General features: G+C 35.8%; 1 protein-coding gene across 2 annotated transcripts in view; it reads right to left on the reverse strand.

Annotated features, from left to right (window-relative positions):
- Nucleotides 1–14353: 14353 nt before the first annotated feature.
- The window catches only part of Ipmk (inositol polyphosphate multikinase), a 45237-nt gene continuing 39227 nt past the window's right edge, over nt 14354–20363 (reverse strand). For both annotated transcript variants that reach the window (XM_020179202.2, XM_020179203.2), the window contains exon 6: nt 14354–19464. In XM_020179202.2, coding sequence (XP_020034791.2) covers nt 18842–19464 — 623 coding nt within the window. In that variant the 3' untranslated portion in view covers nt 14354–18841. The remainder of the gene's footprint in view (nt 19465–20363) is intronic.

Genomic DNA, 20363 nt, shown 5'->3' on the forward strand with positions numbered 1-20363 from the left:
AATGTATAGTATATATTAAAGCTCTGTGAACTTGAGCAAAACTCAGAAGTTGAAAGTTGCTCAACTTCTCTGGGCCTTTTCTCATCCGTAAATTCGAAATAAAATTTTCTTATAAAGATTTTGTGAAGATTAAATGGGTTTGACATTAGTAACATGGGTGAGGGAATGTTACCAAAACTCCCATATCTGCCAGGCAGGGTGGGTCACTTCTGTAGTCCCAGCTACTCTACTAGGGAGGCTGAGGTAGGAGGATCTAGAGTTCAAGGCCTGCCTAGGTTACATAGTGAGACCCTGTATCTACATAAATAAATAAAACTACTTTAACCAACTGTGCTTATCAAGAAGTAGCTAAATCTCTGTTCTATTTACACATATTGTTGAGGAACTGGGGGGAAAAAAGGACTGAAAGTGTTGGCCAGTGCTGTTGAGCTTAACATGTGAAGAAGATAGCAAGCTTGTTGTTTTTAACAAAGACATTAATGACTCAGATATAGTTAACTATTAAAAATTCCAGGGGTGTGGGGATGTCAGAACTAAGGACAGTTTAAGACACGGATGTTTAACATTCTATTTTAATTTGTTTGTGTTACTGCAATGTAACCAAGCTTATCATTCCCAAGCCTTCCCTTAAGCTGGCTACACAAAAGCCCTTTGTGAATCATTTGGTAGCAAATCAAGGGAAAGAAGCTGAGTCCCACCCTTGGCTTTGTATAGAGCAGCTGTGGGGACAAATGAGATCAAGGCATTAGGAAGAGTATAAACTTGGGATAGTTTGTATTAAAGACAAGCCCCCAGGGTTTCACAGAATTCTTAGAAAGTATATCAAACTCCTGTAGGAGGTGGGACAGAATCTCCTGGAGGCATGCATGGGTATATGCATTAGTGTGTGTCTGTGTATATTGTAGAAACTCATTATTCATTGGTCCCATATTTGGAAATTCACCCACTTGCTAATATGTCTTTGTAGCCTCCAAAATAATGCTAGTGGCATTTTCTCAGTCACTTATCCAATGTGCATGCTGCCAGCTGAGATGGAACAGGCAGTGGCCTGCCTTTTTCTTGCTCTTCTCATATATAAGTAAGTACCCTTTAAACAGTCTAGTTAGTTCCATGTTTTGCACATTTTGGTATTGCCTGTGTGTGTGTTATTGCTAATTAAAAAGGCCTTCCCAAGCATAGTCAAGGGAGTATTGTTTCAGGTCCTTGAACATAGAAATTTATGTGTATAGATAGAAAATATGTCTATGAATAAACTGTACTCTGGCAAGAGTTCTAGCGTAGTTGGCTGGGGGAGGGGTTTCAATGTTGATGAATTAACAATATATTAACTAAGGTGTCTTTAAACAGAAATACACATCAAGGTATTATAATATAATTCTGACACTCAATTCTCAGAGTTAGCATCTGTTTCGTAGGTTGAAGGGTACCAGTTTGGGATATCCAGGCCAACCACACCTCTGAGCAACTGGCTACAAATTTGGGAGTCTCAATGCCTTGTTCAGGTTCAATAAGTCACTAGGATGACTCACCGATGCAAGTGTAAGGTTTATCATTACAGTTTATTGTAAAAGATACAAATCATGACTAACAGATCAAAGGAATGGTAAGGTGGGGTCAAGAAAGGTCCCAAACACAGAGTTTAAAAGCTTCTGTTAAAAAGAAAAAGAGAAAAATGTGGTGGCACAAATCTGTAATTCCAGCACTTGAGAGACTAAAGCAGGAAGTTCGAGAATTGCAGGCCAGCCTGGGTTACATAGCAAGATCCTCTCTCTCAAAAAAAAAAAAAAAAAGTGTGAGAAAGAGAAGACTAGGAGTTAGGGGTGTGGCTCAGAGGTAGATTACGAGTTTAGCATATGCAAGGACCTGGTTCAATCCCCAGCACTGTGAAAAAAAAGGGTGGTGGGGAGAGAGAAGAAACTGAAAGGTACCAGAAAACTAACTAACTAGACTTATATCCTCAGAAGCCCCAGAAATTATCAGGTAATGGGATTATGAATACTTATTTCCCAAATTGTAGAGTGATAAAAAAAAAACATTGTTCATTCATTCATTCACTGTTTCCTTCATTCAGCAAATGTACAATGAACATCTACTCTGGGCCAAGACATGGTCTAGGTGCTATAGGGGCAGAAGGGTTTGATATTTTTCATCATCCATCATGAAGATTATAACCAACACAGCTGTAGCAAAAAGCTAACAAGAGAAAAGCATAAAAAATTGATTTACTCAAAATTTTACATGACATGGGAGCCTGTAGATATGAAGACCTCAGGACCCAGGGAAAACCATCTGTTTTTCTCTTTAGATTTGATAAAGAATGAGCAGCCATGTAGAAATGTGATTGGACAAGCAGCATATGACCTAACGCTGATAGACCAAAGAAGGGAAAAGGCCTAGCTGTGACCATTCTTCTGGGACTTTCTATGTGGCATTCCTTCCTCCCAGGTATGGAACTTGGGTGCCTTCTGCAATGAGGGTCTTAGGGTGTACCATCAGACAAGGTAGGTATTTATGACCAGGAGAAGGCTAAAATGATTTTTCTAGCAACAGTGGGAAGGGGAGAGGGTATAAGAGGGTGAATATAGTGCATATAATTGTGTACATGTATGTGCGTGGAAAAATGAGACCTGTTGAAACTGTTCCAGGAATGGGTAGAGGGGAGATAAAGGAGAATGATGGAGGAGGTGAATTCAACTATGACATATTTTATATATTGTAAGAGCTTTTGTAAATGTCACAATCTACCCCGAGTAAAACAATAATAAAAAAAAATTGGGGGAACCAGATTTTTTTTTTTCTAGGTTTAATGACTTTCTTTGGTGAAGAAGGATCCTCGTTTCTCTGTCCTGTCTTGGGGGAGAAAGGGAAGCAGGAGAAAGAAGGGCAGGAGAAGACCAGAGATAGACTTGCTTTGTGCCCCTTCCAATGTCCTTCAGGTCAAAGTACCAAAGCACCATAGTTTGGGGTATCATTTTCTGAGCCACTGCAGCACTACAGAAGCAACTGTAGTTCCTTGCTATGAAGGAAGACAGTGTAAGATCCCTGAGTAAGAGGCACTGCTGTTTGACCCAGGGGAAATCCTCCTATGGCAGTGTGACATACACAGAGAACCAAAGAGAGTAAGAACCCAGTAAGTTCTCATGGGGGAGAACTACATGAGCATGTGAGAGTTGGAAATTCCAGGTAAAGTCAAGTGCAAATTTCAGGTGTAGGATAAAAGAGTGGCAATAAGGGTGGAGTCAGCTTAGTCAGGAAATGAGGTCAGAGAGGCAGTCACAGATTTGATAATAGAAAGCTCTGGAAGCCATCGTTTGTATTTCAGGTTTTATTCAAGTGTGACAGGAAATTATTGCAGGATTTTGAGGAGAGTGAAACAATTTGACTTGAATTTTTACAATCATTTTTGAGCTGGGTGTGGTAGTGCACACCTATAATCCCAATACTCAGGTGGCTGAGCAGCTTGGGCTATATAGTGTCTCAAAAAATAGAAAAAATTCTTTCTTGCACTATGTGGAAAGTAGGTTAAGGTGACAAGAGGGAAATCACTTGAACAATGAGGATGTTGAGCTAATCTGGAATGAGGACAAGGGTGACTTGGACGAGAGTGGTAGCACTGGAGGTGATAAGGAGTCAGACTCTGAATATAGTTTGAAGGTAGAACCATCAAGATTTGCTAGTGGAATGGATCTGGAGTGCTTGGGAAAAGCGAAGTCAAGGATGACTCCAAGTTTTGTTGCAGGGACCGATGGAAAAATGATGTTGATATGGACCAAGCTGGGAATCACTGGGAAGGAATCTGTATATTTTTTAAGTATGTTGGAATACGCAGTGCTCTGGTGCAGTTCAGTCACATCATGACTACACTATTCCTAACTGCTTTGTTTGGTATATGGCTCAGGGCTTGAAACGTGCATACTGCTGTGCTTACAACTGAGTAACAACTCAATAGACATCAGCTAATCCTTAGCTACATGCAAGATCACAGCTTAATGTGTAAGTGAAGTGAATTGTTCTATAAAATATAAAATATCCAGAACAACCAAACCAAAACTAAGGACAGTCCATGAGAAAATAACCCTATTTTTTTTTTTTTTTTTTAGTGAACATCTCTGCCCAGCCAGGAAAAATGAAACCTATGCATCTATGGTGTTTCTCTGTTGGGGAAGAAAGAGGGACAGGAAGTCACTTCACAATGACAGTACCTGGTGTATTTGAGGCATTAATGAAGCTTTCAGAGTTTTATTACATATTCTAATATATCTAGAATTCTTTTTGTCCTGAGATTCTCTTATATTAAAAATAACCCGTACGTCTGTCTAACTTCATAGTAATGGAGGATGAACAAATGATGTGCTCCACAATGTGGAAGAGAAAAAGGATGAGAACAAGAGTACAGGATGGACATCCACCAGGCCTGCTCCTAAATCTTGGCTCCCAATACTTCTTAACTGCATGGCACTGGACAAGTTAGCTAAGAAGAGAGAGCATTTTTTTCCCACCTGTAAGATGGACAATAGTGGTCCCATGCTGACTTGGTGTATTAGTGCACCTGCCTCCCAATGACCTTGTGGCTTTGAGAGCAAGGTAGTGCCTGCTCTGTTGCAGCCATGACTGCCACCCCCATGCTAGGAGTTGACCCAGGCTGTGGAATCTTTGAGCATCCTCTAGGTCTATGTTTCAGCCAAATTTGGTTCCCTCAGAAAGATCCTTTCTAAAGACTCTATTTTCAAGCCAAGTGAAATAGCTCATACCTGTAAACCTAGCTATATGGGAAGCTGAGTTTGGGAGGATTGTGGCACAAGGCCAGCTCAAGCAAATAGTTCCTGAGACCCCCAGCTCCAGAATAATCAGAGCAAAAATGGACCGGAGGTCTGGCTCAAGTTATAGAGCACCTTCTTTGCAAGCATGAAGCTGAGTTCACACCCCAGCCCCACCAAAAAAAAAAAAAAAAAAAAAACACAAGACTCCATTTCCTCTGCCATTTCTTCTCTCCTTAACACTCCTTTGTGGTCCATTTCTATAGAACAAGCATAATCAAGAGGGGAAGATTAATCAAATGAAGGGGAAAAAAAAGCCTAAAAATGGCTTTCCTAACATTCAAATTTCAAATTTTATGTGGAAGCTCTTTTACAAATATGAAAATATAACTTAACTTTTTACATTTTTGTTCATTGTCTATTTAGGGTCTTTTTTATACTGCTATTTGATGAGAATACATTGAAACATTCATTATGCAAGATCGAAACATTTTTACTAGACAGGCAACTGAACTACAAAAGTTCCCCTTAAACTCTTCTACAATATAATTTAAGACCCTCTACTAGATTCAAAAAATAGTTAGCGTACCTTAGCATAGCTCTTGTTACATAATAGACCCAACTCATGGCTAGGGCTTGACTCTCGTAAAGTTATATTTCCACTTGGGTGTGAACCCCAGTCTCTGATACTTTAGGCAAAACTATTTTAACTATTTAGGCCTAAACCCTCTCATCTACCCAGTGGGGGTTATAATTGAAATAAATTTTAGCATGGAAGTACTTGCACAGAAATAAAAGCATTGCAACATGAATCTGTGTGATTGAAAAAAATGTAAGGACTGTAATTTCATTTGTTTGTTCAATATATGTACTAGGAATCTATGAATCAAAAAATAATACAGACTGTGCTCCTATGAACTTGCAGGGTAAATTTATCCATGACACAAAAATCTTTAAGATTGTAGATTAGGCAAAGATTTCTTAGATATAATGTCAAATGCACTACACATGAAAAGAAAACGAATGATGAACTGAATCTTTGAAAACTTAAGAATTGCAGGTCTTCAAAAAGAAGACAAGGATGTGACTCACACCCAAAATCCCCAGCTACTTGTGAGGTAGATATAGGGGGATCATGAGTAGAGGCCAGCCCAGGCAAAAAGTTAGCAAGACCCTAACTCAAAGAACAGGTTAATTGTAGTGGTACACATCTATAGAATCCTAGCTAAACAGGAGGCAGAAGTAGGAGGATGGTGGTTCAAAGCCAGCTCCAGTCAAAACTGTGAAACGCTACCTGAAATATAACTAAAGCAAAAAGGGCTGAGGTGTAGCTCAAATGATAGAGCACTTGAGCTCAAGGCCCTGACTTCAAACTCCAATACTGAAAAAAAAAGGACAATCTTTGTTTCTATCATGAGAATAAAGTAGAATTCACAGACTGGAGAAAATATTTATAAGTAACATATCTGATAAAGGACTTGTATTCAGAATATACAATGAACTTCAAAATACAAAAAATAATAAGGAAAAACAGCCCATAGTAAAGAAATAGTCAAAACAGTTAAACACAAACTTCCACACACAAAAAAACATACAGGTAGTGGGTGCCAGTGGCTCATGCCTATAACCTTTACCCAGGCAAATAGCTTGTTGAGACCCTATCTCAAAAAATCCCATCATAAAAAAGGGCTGGTGGAGTGGCTCAAGGTATAGGGACTGAGTTCATACCCAAATATGGCAAAAAAAAAATACACAGATGGAAAATAAGCACACAGAAAGAAGCTTTGACATCATTAGGCATCAGGGAAATTCAAACTGAAACTACTACTCAAGAAAAAGAAAAGTATGTGTCCATGCAAAGAATTGTATACAAAAGTTCAGAGTAGCTTTATTATAATAGTAGTCAAACAATGGGAAAATCTCAAATTTCTATCAATAGTTCAATGGATAAACAAATTATGGTGTGTGTGTGTGTGTGTGTGTGTGTATTCTATTGTATATATAATAGAATTCTATGCAGTAATAAAAATGACCCATTGATACATCCAACTATGAGAACAAATCTCAAAACAGTCATGCTACAAGAAGCTAGATAAAATAAATAAAAAGTATGTGAACAATGAAAATTGAAACTAACATGTGACTTTAAAGTAGATCACTTTTGAGCCTGACTAACTTCGCTTAAGATGATGTTCTCCAGTTCCATCCATTTACCTGCAAATGACAAAATTTCATTCTTCTTTGTGGCTGAGTAAAATTCCATTGTGTATAAATACCACATTTTCTTAATCCATTTGTCAGTAGTGTTCCACCCTCTTGTTCTCCAATTTTGTAGAAGAAAAAAAAATAAAAGATAGTAAGGAAAACATGGTGCTTTTGCTAGTTTAAAATAAAGATAGCTATACATGGAGATTTCTTGTGTTGTTTCCATGCATGTGCATTACAACCCAAATTCATTCATCTCTACCAGACCTCTTCACTACTTCCTATTTCCCTTCCCATAATGGCCTCTGCCAGTTTAAGATTACTGAATTTGTTCCTATACAGTGAACACATCAACCACATTCAAGTTTTTGGTTTCCTTCCCTTTCCCTATCCCTCCTTAGGGACCTGTGTCCAGTAATATTACTGCATTTGTTTTAGGTAGGTCTGTAATCCACATATGAGGGAGAACACACAATTTTTCTAAGTAAATGTAAAAATGATAAAATAAAATAATAAAAATGGAAAAAAGTAGATCATGTTTTTGTCTGGAAATGGAAGGGGAATTGGGGGAATGAGGAGGAGGAACTAGAGAATGGGATTACCAAAGGACACAAGGAAAATTTTCCAGTTAATTGATAAGTTCATTTTCTTGTTTATGGTGATGATGTATGCTTATAACAAAACTCAGCCAATTGTACATTTTAAATGTGTGCAGTTTATTTTATGTCAGTTATATAATAAAGCTGTTAAAAATTTTTAACCAAGCCAAGCACTGGTGGTTCACGCCTGTAATCTTTGCTACTTGGAGGCTAGGATCAGGAGGATAGAGGTTTGAGGCCAACACAGACAAATAGTTTGCAAGACCCTATCTCTAAAACAGCCAGAACGAAATGGACTGGAGTGTGACTCAAGGTATGGTACCTGCTTTGCAAGCACGAAGCCCTGAGTTCAAACCCCAGTACCATGAAAAAAACCCCAAAAACTATTAATCATATTTATTTGGGTCATTTGGTTCCATTTATCTATGTCCTATCTATTCTCCAAAACCACAGTTCCTTGGTTTTTGTAACTTTATAGTGAAATTTGAAATCATACTACACCTTCATTCTTTTTCAAAATAGTTTTGGCCATTTTTTTTCCTTTGCCTTTCCATATAGATTTTAGAATTATGTTGTAGATTTCTAAGGGGAAAACTTCTACTTGGATTTTTAAATAGAATTGTGTTAAAGCTATGTGTTGTTTTAGTAATAATTGGTATCTTAAAAACTTTATTTTCCCATCCATAAACACGGTGTATTCCCACTTATTTAGGTCTTCTTTGACTTTTCATCAATGTTTTGTATCTTGATTTTTTTATTACATGTGTGAATATATTATATTTCCCTTAAATTTCAGTTCAAGATACAAAAATGTGGTTTTATAAAGCGTTCATAATTAAAAGTCATTAAGTCTACTATGTTTGAAAACTTGACCTAAATAATTAATAAATAAAAAAAGTGATCTTCAGAGTTCACCAAGACTCAATGGCTGGTGAAGGCAGAATGATTCAGCAACAGAGAAGAAAGGAAGTTGGAGAAAGAAAAAGAGAATGAAATGTTGGTCAAATGAAGAAAGAGGACATTTATAAAGGAGGGTGTGATCAAATATATCAAGTGCTTATCATGTCCTGTAAAATGAGAAGTATCCAATTTAACAATATAGAGGTCATTGGTGACCTTGAAAAGGACTTCCTGGTGATATCTTGGTGGGGGTGCTCCTATTGGAGTGAGTCGACAGAGAACAGAAGTAGGAATAAACTGAGGAATTTTGCTGGAAAAGGAGCAAAGAAATTAGGTGGTATATAGGGACAAGGAAAATTCAGTAAAAGCTGTTTAAGTGGGGGTACCATAGGCATGGAAGATCTTATATGTATACAAATGGGAACGATACAGTAGATGGGGAAAAATTCAAGTTGAAGAAAAGAGAAAGAACAGTTCAACCAGTGATGTTTTTTAGTCTATGAGGGTGTACTGCAACTGAGGGCAGTAATAGAGGAATTGACTACATATAGAGATTGGTAATGTTCCCCCATGAAATCCACAGTAGACTGGTAGAGTTGAAGGTAAGGTGAATAGAATCTTTTGATTCTATTCTTAGTGGAGAAAATGGATTAAGAAAGGATGAGGGAGAAGGCGTGGTGAGACAGCTCTCTGGAAGTGTAATATGACTGTGTTAGCAGTACTGAGAAAGTCATAAATTTCAACTGATGCCCATTGGGTGGCTGTGTTTTTCTCAGAGCATTTTCAGCTCTAAGGTACAGGCACAGAGTTAATGGAAAATGGAAGATAATCATGTTTGGAGATTTCTAGGTGAAATGATAGAGGGACTAGGACAAGGGGGTGTGTGGCTTATTTGTATGAGAGTGGCTACAGTGAAGGACTTTGAAATCCAAGTTGTGTAAGTACTAAAATAAGGACATGAAGATGATAAACAATGAAAAGGTGACATAGCATCAACACACTGGATCTTGATGGGGAAAAAACAAGTTGACCAAATAGAAAGGAGTTAACAGCATAGGAGATAGTCTGGGTGGGGTAATAATCAGTAATATTTTAATGTGTAGCCAGTTCCCACGTGAGGAGTGACTGAAGTGGGAATGGAGACCAAAATCATTGGAAGTGAAAAGGTCAGAGATTGAGCTGTCTGTCAGGGAGTTGGGGAAAACCATTTATGTATATACAGAAATCACCAAGAATAACTTTAGAAACTGGGGCAAGCCTGGTGCCATATTTGCTGTCATTGAAGGGGCTGTAAGTAGATGACTGCTCTAAACAGGGACAGCAAGTCTTCACAGGAGTTTACCTTAATTGGTTAAAGGAAGGAGAAAAGTGTAAAATGATTCTGGAAATGGCTACAGAAAACCTATCAACCTAGTTATTTAAATACCGGGAAAAATAGCCACCACTTAACCTTAAATACCCCCCTCCTGAAAATATAAGTAATTGTGCAATACTTTTTGGAAGGATTACTGTAAACAAGTTAAGAACATCATGATATTTGAAGAAAATATACTTCAATTGTCAGGAGATTTGCTATGTGGATGATTCTAATCTGCTAATTTGGATTCATCACAAATATCATACTTCAAAGAATCAAATTACTTGACAGTCCTTTTATAAAAGCAAGGTCTCTACAAAAGAATAAGTAAACATTAGCCTGAAAAGCCACATAACACATATTTGGGTAGTTACTGAGCACAAATATGACTAATTGTCATATTGTTAGGCAGAATTACTACAGAGCCAGAACCTACAAACTAGGGATAAATTCCCTGACATCTTTGGATAAATTAAATCCAGACTGCTAGATATCATCAATCTTAAAATAATATATATTAATGTTATTATCCCAAAGAAATATATTCAAAATAAATTAAGAGAGTTGCTTGGACATGGTTTCAATGTGTTCCCAAAGGTTCATGTGCTGGAAGATTGGTCCCCAGTGTGGCAAAGTTGACATGTGGTAGAACCTTTAACATATAGGGCTTAGAGGAAGGTATTTTAGGTCATGGAACCTCACCCTTGGAATGGATTAATCCACTCTCTTAAAGGGATTAGTTCCCATGACAGCAGGTTGTTATAAAAAGAGTGAGCCTGGCCAGTGAATCTCTTGCTTCCTGTCTTGTCATGTGATCTCTCCCTCTCCTGTGCCTCCTACCTTGATGCTATCTGCAAGGTATAATGAAGTTAGAGCACCCTCTAACCCCCTTTCCCTAAAGCTGAACAGAGGAAGTCACCAAAGTACTTTCTGCCTCCAAAGTCGTGAGCCAAATCAATTTATCTTCTTTATATTTTATTCTAGCAACACAAAATGAAATAATAGAGGTAAAAACATTTTTCCCGTAGGGAAAATTAAGTGGGAAATGCATGGGAAAGGGTAATTATAAAGTAAACAGTGAAAGTATTTTTTGTTTGTTCATGGGTTTTTGGGTTTTTTTGGTGTTTTTAGCAGTACTGGGGTTTGCACTCAGGGCCTCACACTTGCTAGGCAGGTGCTCTACTACTTGAGCCACTCCGCCAGTCCTTTTCCTATTGGGTATTTTTTGAGATAGGGTCTTGCTTTATTTTTTAAAATTTTTTTGGCCTGGATTGATCTACAACCATGATCTGATTGATCTCTGCCTCCTGAGTAGCTAAGATTACAGAGATGAGCCACCGGCACCCACCAAAAGAATAGAAGATACGCTATTTTTTTTTTTTTTGCACAGCTTTTATCATAGAAACATTAACAGTTTGTACACACTTGAAAAAAAATCAACTGACATTCAATTTATCACCAAGAAAGCCCATGAATAAGATTGCTTAGAATAACAAACCACTATAGTGTAGTAATTTAAAATTGAAGAGGGCAACACTGTTGTACTGCTCACTGGGCCCTACTTACAGGAAGAAATGGCTGGAAACCTGGAAGAATGAAAAAAAGGAAACAAAGAGAATTTAGTACTAGCTTGTAATGCTTGTCCTGCTGCCTCTGTTCTGATCCTCAGAATTAAATATCCAGTCTTACTTGTTCTGACATTGCTGCCTGATGAAACCACGAACAACGTCAAGATTCACCTACCTTTCTGGTCACTGTGTAAGTTGATCTGAGGTTGAGCATGTGGTTGATTGCATTGTGCCTCCTATCACTGCCCTTCTTTAGTGCGTTCCCACATTGACTCTGGATTTGGCACGACAGCAAACTTAAACAGAAGCTTGATAGCTGTTTGCATACTTTCTGCCTCTTTTAGACCTCTGTTAACAGAAATGCCTGGGCTAGCCTGGTGAAATATATGAGATGTATCATCCCACACCCCATACCACACACACCAGCTGATCTGCCTACTGATTGTAGAGATCTGAATAAATCCAGCCAATATCAGCAAAACGACCCAACTTACTTGTTGAGCCATACAATAGGTGTTTAAGCTACTTACACTGTGTGGTGTGTTATGTGGCAACAATTGCAGGCAGAGTGGTCAAGCTGGTCCATTACCTGAATTGTTCTCTCTCCTCTAATATAACCTGGCCAGGGACTTTCAAGGAGTAGAAAATGAAAATTCAGACTGATGAAAACTAAGTTATGATAGTAATTTCTTTATAAACTTACAAATACAAGGATGTTCTTTGAACTGTACCCGTCACATAAGCCTTAAGTCTATGTACCTTAAATTTATAGTCTCCACAACGTATGAGGTGATGTTTACTCTTCCCTAATATCCAGTGCTTCCACATTCATTTTCCTTGTGCCTGTGTGTGTTCTATGCTTTGAACTCAGTGCTTCACACTTGCAAAGCAGGTCTCTTGAGCCACACCTCTAGCCTTGAACTGTAATCCTTTTGATCTCAACCTCCCAAGTAGCCAGGATTACAGGTTTCAGCCACCAGGGCCCTGCTTTCCTTGTGCTCATCTGTTGAAAGCAAATGAAGTAACTAGGGCTAAGGTTTTCTAAAGTGGAGTCAGGAATGCACTCACACCTGCTAAAGGTCAAACCACGGAATGTTCCAGTAGACTTGGATAAACAACTGAAGTCAGTATCCACAGGCCTTCAAAGTCTCTCTGCTAGGAGTACACTAACCAATCAGAACTGGGTTATGATTTAGGATTTCTGCCCAGCCAATCAAATGCCTCCCAAAACAACTTTTTGTGGAAATCCCCTATTTAAGAAACACTCTTCTGTATTTGCCTTACAAGACACTACTCAGAGCTGCCCTGTTTCAGTGTACTCAAATTGCAATTCTTTGTATCCAAAATAAATGCTATTTCCTTTTATCTGTGTCCATTTTTTAAACAATCCCAAGGTACTTTATCAAATTATGTTAACTTGTAATAAATATCAATGTTAAGGGATGCTGGTGTAGCTCCATGGTAAAGTACTTTCCTAGCATGCACAAGGTCCTGGGTTTGACCCCAGCACCATTGAGCAATTCTTAAAATTCCTAACTTCCTTTAAAAACACACAGATTTGGTTTTCAAAATCAAATCAAACATTTAAAGGGGACATCCAAATGACTATGTAATTTATACCCAAAATATTTCTAGGATGTTTAGATGGCAAGTACACTGTAGGTAGCAAGCCTATGTAGAATGTTCTTCAGTTGGCAAAGTAGTCATCATTCACACAGAAATAAGGCCAATGGCACAAATGATAGAAAATGACAAGTCTATTACAGGACTCTCAATAAGTCTTCTCTGAGATCTTGACAAAGCTAATGAACTATTTGTCCAATTGAAAAGAGCTATTATCTTGAGCCACTGCTGTCTGCATTCTTGGCTGTCAAGCAGCTCTGGCCAGGTCGCTGCTCAAAGTAGTCCAATTCTACTGCACTCCTTTACACCTAAGGAACTTTTACAAATCTTGTTTACAGTCCATCACAGATCCCATCTAGGCTCACTTAACCAGAATCTGCACTTGAGCAAAATCTCCAAGTGATGATTTTCACTGTTATTTCATAATTACTTTCACTTTTCATTCATTTCAGCTTTTATTCTTTATACTTAGCTGAAATTTGGGGATGATGGCAGTGAAGTTCCCTGCTATTTTCAGCAGTTAGGCAGCCTGTCTTAAAAAAAAAAAAGAACTATCTCACAAAGTATTAATCTTCCTCATAGTACACAGAAATAGTCATAAAGGAGGAATTCATTGTGACCTTCTGAGCATTCACTTACAATTGCTGTGATGTTAGGAATCACCCTCTTCATGCTGCTAGCAGTGACTCCCTTCTTTTACAATCCTGCTGGATACTGCCAGGTATCAATTATGGCCCAATATTTTATACCCATTTACATGTATTTTTCTGTACCAGACAGCACACATCTTGAGAAACAGGTACTGAATCTTATTTAACTTTTTAAAAACATATTTTATTGTGTATGCTTATAAACTTTTTTTTTTTTTGGTGGTATTGAGGTTTGAACTCAGGGCCCCATGCTTGCTTGAGCCACTATGCTAGTCCTTTATTCAACTTTTTTAAGACCTCCAAATACAAAGACTATGGTAAAGAGTAGGTGTCTGACAGTACCCTCATCTTAATGAATGGGAATTATTCGATCGCTGACTAGGTAACCAATTCACAAAATTTAAAATACATGCAAAAATATCTTACCCACTTAAAGTCTTAAAATTATATTTTCACAGCCAAGTCAATTTCTCACATAGTCCACTTCTCTTACTGTGTCAATTCCAAAGATTTTAGTTAGGATAGAAAAAATATTCGTACAAAATAATTTATTTTCCCATTTCCAATATGTATGATCTTTCTAACGCCATGCCTTACCTTTGAATACCTAATGATTCCTACAGTTTCAAACATTTGTTGAATGAGTTTTACACTACCATAAATTTGTTAGCATGTTACAATTAATGAAAACAACTCCAATGCAAAACATTTTAATAGGTTGTCAAATATACAGTTATTAGAATGTTCTAAATATCACTTATAAAAATTGGTATATCACATTAGATGATTCTATAAAATAAAGACACAAATCACACACTGACAATAACCCCCTGCAGTCCAAGAATACCCCCATCAATAGTACAAATTACAAATACACTAAAAAGAGAAAACTAGTGACATACTTAGACATTTAAACCAAGTAACTGGCTAAATACATTCATTCATCAAGTACAAGAAACTTAGCATTGCTGCATATAGTCAACTAATAACACAATTGTAGGTGCAATTTCACATGCTTTCATAAATCTTCCAGTACAGTTCCCATAGTAAAGTGTCTTTGTGCACGCTTCTCATTTATCTGCAGGTGCATCAAACATCCTACTTAAGACTATTTCACTCCACAATTAAACGGTTTATTTTGTAAGTGAACACCAGGCCAAAATTTAACCTCAAAATGACAAAATTTAAGAATTAAAATTCTTGAACATATATACCAATTTGTTCAGCACATGGGTACTTTTTCCAACTAGAGGTTATCAAAATAAGCAAAATGAATTTAAATATTAACAACAAGAGATGGTGGCTCCAACCCTAAAATATTAAGCATTTTAAATTATAATATAGATACACCATAGTCAAAAAGTAATTTCAGATTCATTGCCAAATTTAAAATACCAGTGATTTGAAGGTAAGATTGAGGCCAAAACATATTTGCACTAAGTTGTAAAATACAATTTTAAAATGTGGAGTTAGTTGCTTATGAATATGTAATGGAATGTTTTTCCCAGTAATATTATGTTTAAACACTACTCTAAAGGGACAATATAAGTAAAAGTACCTTTACTAGCAAGAAAAGTGAAAAATTAAGACTTTTTTATGCTATTTTAACTACTACTCCAACTCAAGATTCAAATGGAGGTTACGATGCTACAAAATTTTATTTCTAACCTCTACCGTATAAGTTACTTGCCTCATCTTAACTCAGTACGTATTACTTTATCTTTACACAAGCCTGAATGCTAGTTATCATTATTTTTAAATGCACATTTCTCTTTATCTCTGTTTCACTTAAGTCCCTAACCCCACTCTACCTAGATTGGTGCTGGAAATGGTTAGAACACTGTCTGCTTAGATGACACTTACATACTAGGAGAGGGGGTTAAAAAAAAAGCTTGGCACATGGTATTCATCCAATAAATGCTTTGAATTAACTAGGAAGCCTGGCCTCTAAAGGGAACACCACTTTACCTAAAGCATTAATGGGTAATTGCTACCTCATCAGATAACCAAACCAACAATTTTTAAAAGAAATTGATGTTTCCTGGGCCATTAAAAGATGATAGGATGTAAAAGACTGGATAACTGAAGCTACAAATACACAAAATCAAGGTCAAAGGCACTGAATAAGGTAGATATTGTAAACAATTTTTAAAGCCAATCAAGTTTTAAATGTCAAACTCTAAGAGTAAATAATACTAAAATAATGGCAATGCTTTTAAAATAATGGGCAAAATTTCTGTAATTTCACAATAAAATTCTTTCATTGTTCGACAGTTTTCTTTCATCCTATTATATTCCAAATCCTAAAATAAAAGTGTTTTCAGTTATATGGAGCAAGAAAACTGCAACTGAAGTAATTATGAAATTAATTCCTTTTTTCAAATGTTATAGGATGATGTGAAGAACATATTTTAGAAATAGTAAACACTAAACTATACTAAATCAACTATCAGAAAAAAGTTCTTACCCATTTAAACATAGTCTAGAAGCCCACAAAAGCAAGTTGTAGTGTAGAGGCAAAGTACAATCTTTACACAAAGAATCCTGAATAATGATTTGAAATACCACAAGGTCCATGTTAAAGCCATTTAATATACACATTTTTATAATTGTTTCTTGAAAAACTATTTAAATAAAATATTTAACATTTATCACTGATTTTAATCTATGCAACTTCCATCCATATTAAAATATTAATTATTGTAAATACTTTATTATAAAACTATTTTACAATTTAAATTTTATTTGAGAAATGTATTCACATCCACAATATCTTAGAAGTCCTTTTTATGAGTATATTCCATAAGAAATACACTAAAATCATGTTTCCTAGGGCAGAAAAACTAATAAGCCTATTATTCTAAACTATATCCTTATTTTCTTATTTCTTCAACATTTACACATTCAAATATCCTTGTAAATAGTGATCATTCATCCCTACAGTGGCAGATTTCAGCATAATCTTAAAAGACAGGACTAAATAATAAAATAGTCATAAGTAGACTATATAAACAGATAATTACTGTTACATATCAGCTTACTTATAAAGTAACATAAAATGGATATCAGATAACAGTGATAAAAAATGTAAACAAAAAGAATTAAATGTTAATCTCTTCCCTGAAAAACAAAAGATAAAAGCACTTGTTTTTTTAAAAAAAAAACATGATCTTTCAAAAAGCTAAGACACTGATTTTACAGAACTGTATTTCCAAATAGATAAAGATGAAAAAAATCTGGTATAGCTGATTCAGACTTCATTCAGCTAAAATGTGCAAAGAATCTGATAATACTTTTAAGTTTATTAAATTCACTGTACATAATCTAATACCATCCCATACGTATATCATCTTAAGATTCAACATAGTGTTTATTATAGAAGCTTCAGATTTATTGGACCACTAGTCAAGTACCAACAACAAAAGTCCATATTATAAGAAAAAAGGTAAAATTTAAACTTTATATTAATTATTACTTGAAATTTATTCCCACAAAGCAAAGAACAAAAACCCTACAGTCAAAACCCTCTTGGGCAGTAGAGATAAACCTGAAGTCTCTATAGAAAATACGTTACACTGCTTCCAAATAAAAAAAAATTTCTAAAGTATACATGAACTTTTTTTAGAGTTATTCCAGTTTAATAGATTTATTAAGCACAGCTTTCACAGAGCATTTATTTGGTGCTTTTGTTTGGACTCATATTTGCAAAGTACCTTCAGAGAAGGGCTGGAAAGGTAAGATAAACTTAAAATTTTCTCCACATCACAAAAAAATGGCACTTGGAATCAAAAGTTTAATTTGAAATTTAAGAGAAAAAGAGGAGAAAAAAAGTCTTAAAATATTTTCCAGAAATATGGAATAACTACTAAGATGTATTATTAGCGAAAGTGAGAGTAATGACAGTAACAGCATCAAATGCATCTGCAAATTTAATTTCAAATTTTTAAATGTGTTCATTGACAACTAGTTGTTTTGAAAATAATTGTTAAATGGCAGGTGTGAAACAAAGATAATTATAAACCTAATTTTTCCAGGAAAAGTAGCATTACCTCTACCCTGCATAAAAACTAAATTATACTTTCTGTGTTGAATATAAAAGTATTTTGAATAAGGGCGAAACAGAAGCATGGATTTAGGTCTGCACCAAACTCTATATTATGCACTAATTTATCTGTAGTGCTTCTTGTAACACATGGCTATATGTCATCTTTCACTGCTTAAGTGAATTCTGAGAAATGCTATTTTTAGCAACATACATTTATACTTCTGCTTAACTGAGGACAGAAAAAAATTTTAAAGGAAAAACTCAAACATTATTTAAAAGAGAAATAAAACAAAGCTTTAGCCATTTGCCATTTTGAAGCCTGTTGGAGAAAAAAGCTATTAGACAATTTATGACACTTTTCCCAATATAGTAAGTATAGATTCCAATTTTACCATAAACGAAAGATTTTAAAAGAAAAATACTTTGATCCTTGCAAATAATTTCTTCTCCTGACACTGATACGAATTAGTGCCCTTAACTTCAAGATTTTTGTTGTTATTGTTCTTGTCCATTTTAATTATGTTTTTCAGGAAGTATAAGATTTTGAAATGTATAGATAAATGGAAATTAAAGGGGAAACCTGCTTTTGGAATGCAACAATTCTAAATCATTTCACTAAGAAGCACCTTTTGATATGCTGGTCTGAACTTTTAATATAAAACCTAAACAGTACTCACTTCTGAAGTAGAATTTTCTCCAGTTTTAGTAAGTTCACACATAGCAACACTAAGGATGTCAACCTGTGCTTTCTAGACATTTGAAGGTGTTCTGATAATGTTATAATTTAGATATGGCTCACTGTCAAGGTTGGATGGACAGATTTCTTGATAAATTGGCTACTGAGAACTAAATGAACTCTTAATGACTAAATGATTCATATTTTGCATTTTCTTGAGCCAAACAGACGTTTAAGCCATGTACCTTACCACCACATTTCCTACTTAACATTCCTGTTTCTAATGAACAAATTAGTATTCCTGAGTAAGATTATAAAAAAGTTAACCTTTCTACCAAAAGTATAAAGACAAATAAGATGTCAACTCACAATACAAATTTTTTACATAGCACTACAGGTGCAGAGTTAATGACTATTCTTCATTCTGATTGGCCCATCCTCAGAAGATTGCAGCAAAAGATTCAATTGTCTAAAATACTTCGAAGTACAGTAACTAAATGCTTTAGACCATAAACATATCCCTCATCTATTGTGTTGCTAGGGAAGACATGAGCAAAATCTATCATTCGTACTTCTACTTCTGTAATCTCTTGGCAGCTACTGGGAAGATGGTAAAAGACTTTTTCCAGTCGGGAAAGTACATTTCTGTTTAAGTGCTCCTGTGACATACTTTTCCACCCATTGTCTTGCTCCATATTTTCAACTTTCAATGAAGTCTGACTGTGATGCTTTTTTGAATACATTTTTCTGTGCCGAGCATACATCTTGGTCAAGCTTTTGCCTACTGAAGACTCTATTTTTCCATTTGCTGGGGCACTTAACAAATGAAAGTTGTTATTGTACTCTAGGACGTTTGTGTCTGACAGTTGTCCTCTGGACAAAAGCTTTTCTGCCAAAGTTCTGTCATTTGATTTTGTAGTAGCTGGCTGAGATGAACCTTCATAAACAAACAGTAATGAACTTGCATAAAAGTTAAGCTGCTTCTGGTTTTCAAACCACTGCAGAATTTTCTCAATCTTCTGAATGCTGGCAGCAACAGCATCTTTTCTTAGGCAGAACCCATTGTGAAAAAACCTGGAGACGCCTATGAAATAAGATATATTAGGATTAGAATCAAATTCTGAAATAGCTATCACTTGGAAAGTGAACACCCAGTTGGCCAAATTCTTAAGTAATTTTTCCACCTTTATAATTAACTGAATAGTTAGTTCTAGAATTCTAGTTAGACAGAGAAACTTAGATTATAATCTTCCGTGAAGAACACAAACTAGAAAACATTTAAATGACACTAAAGTAAAGTGAACTATCCTATTCATACAAAAAAGAAAGTTATTGCAGGTAGACAGGTAGTTCAACTCTCGCTCTGCATTATCTTATTATTGGGAGGCAAAGATCAGAAGGTTTGTGATATGAGGTTGGCATAGGCATATATATATATATAATATGTATTTATATATTTATAAATTTATAAATATAACTATAAATGTTACATGAATATATAATTATATTTATATATTAATTTATATATGGTGTATATATTTTTTTTTGTTGGTGGTGGTGGTTTTTTTTGGTGGGACTGGCGCTTAAACTGAGAGCTTTGCACTTGCAAAGCAGGTGCTCACAAAGCAAGCACTCTACCACTTGAGCCACACCTCCAGTCCATTTTACTCTGGTTATTTTGGAGACAGGGTCTCGAGAACTATTTGCCTTGGCTGGCCTCAAACTGAGATCCTCAGAATTTCAGCCTACCCAGTAGCTAGGATTACAGACATGAGCCATCAGTGCCCGGCAACCCAGGAAAATATTTTTTAAACAGCAATCTGAGTATTTCCTTGCTGTTAGTGAAGTATATGGATGATTGTTTTCTATACAAAACAAAAAAATTCTTCTACAAACTCTATAACACACATAAACTCTTCTCTATTTAGTAGAGCCAAGAATAAACATCTAATATTATTTTCAGAAATGTGTAAATTTAGATAA

The sequence above is a fragment of the Castor canadensis genome, chromosome 7, assembly GCF_047511655.1.
Source record: "Castor canadensis chromosome 7, mCasCan1.hap1v2, whole genome shotgun sequence".
NCBI lineage: Eukaryota > Metazoa > Chordata > Mammalia > Rodentia > Castoridae > Castor > Castor canadensis.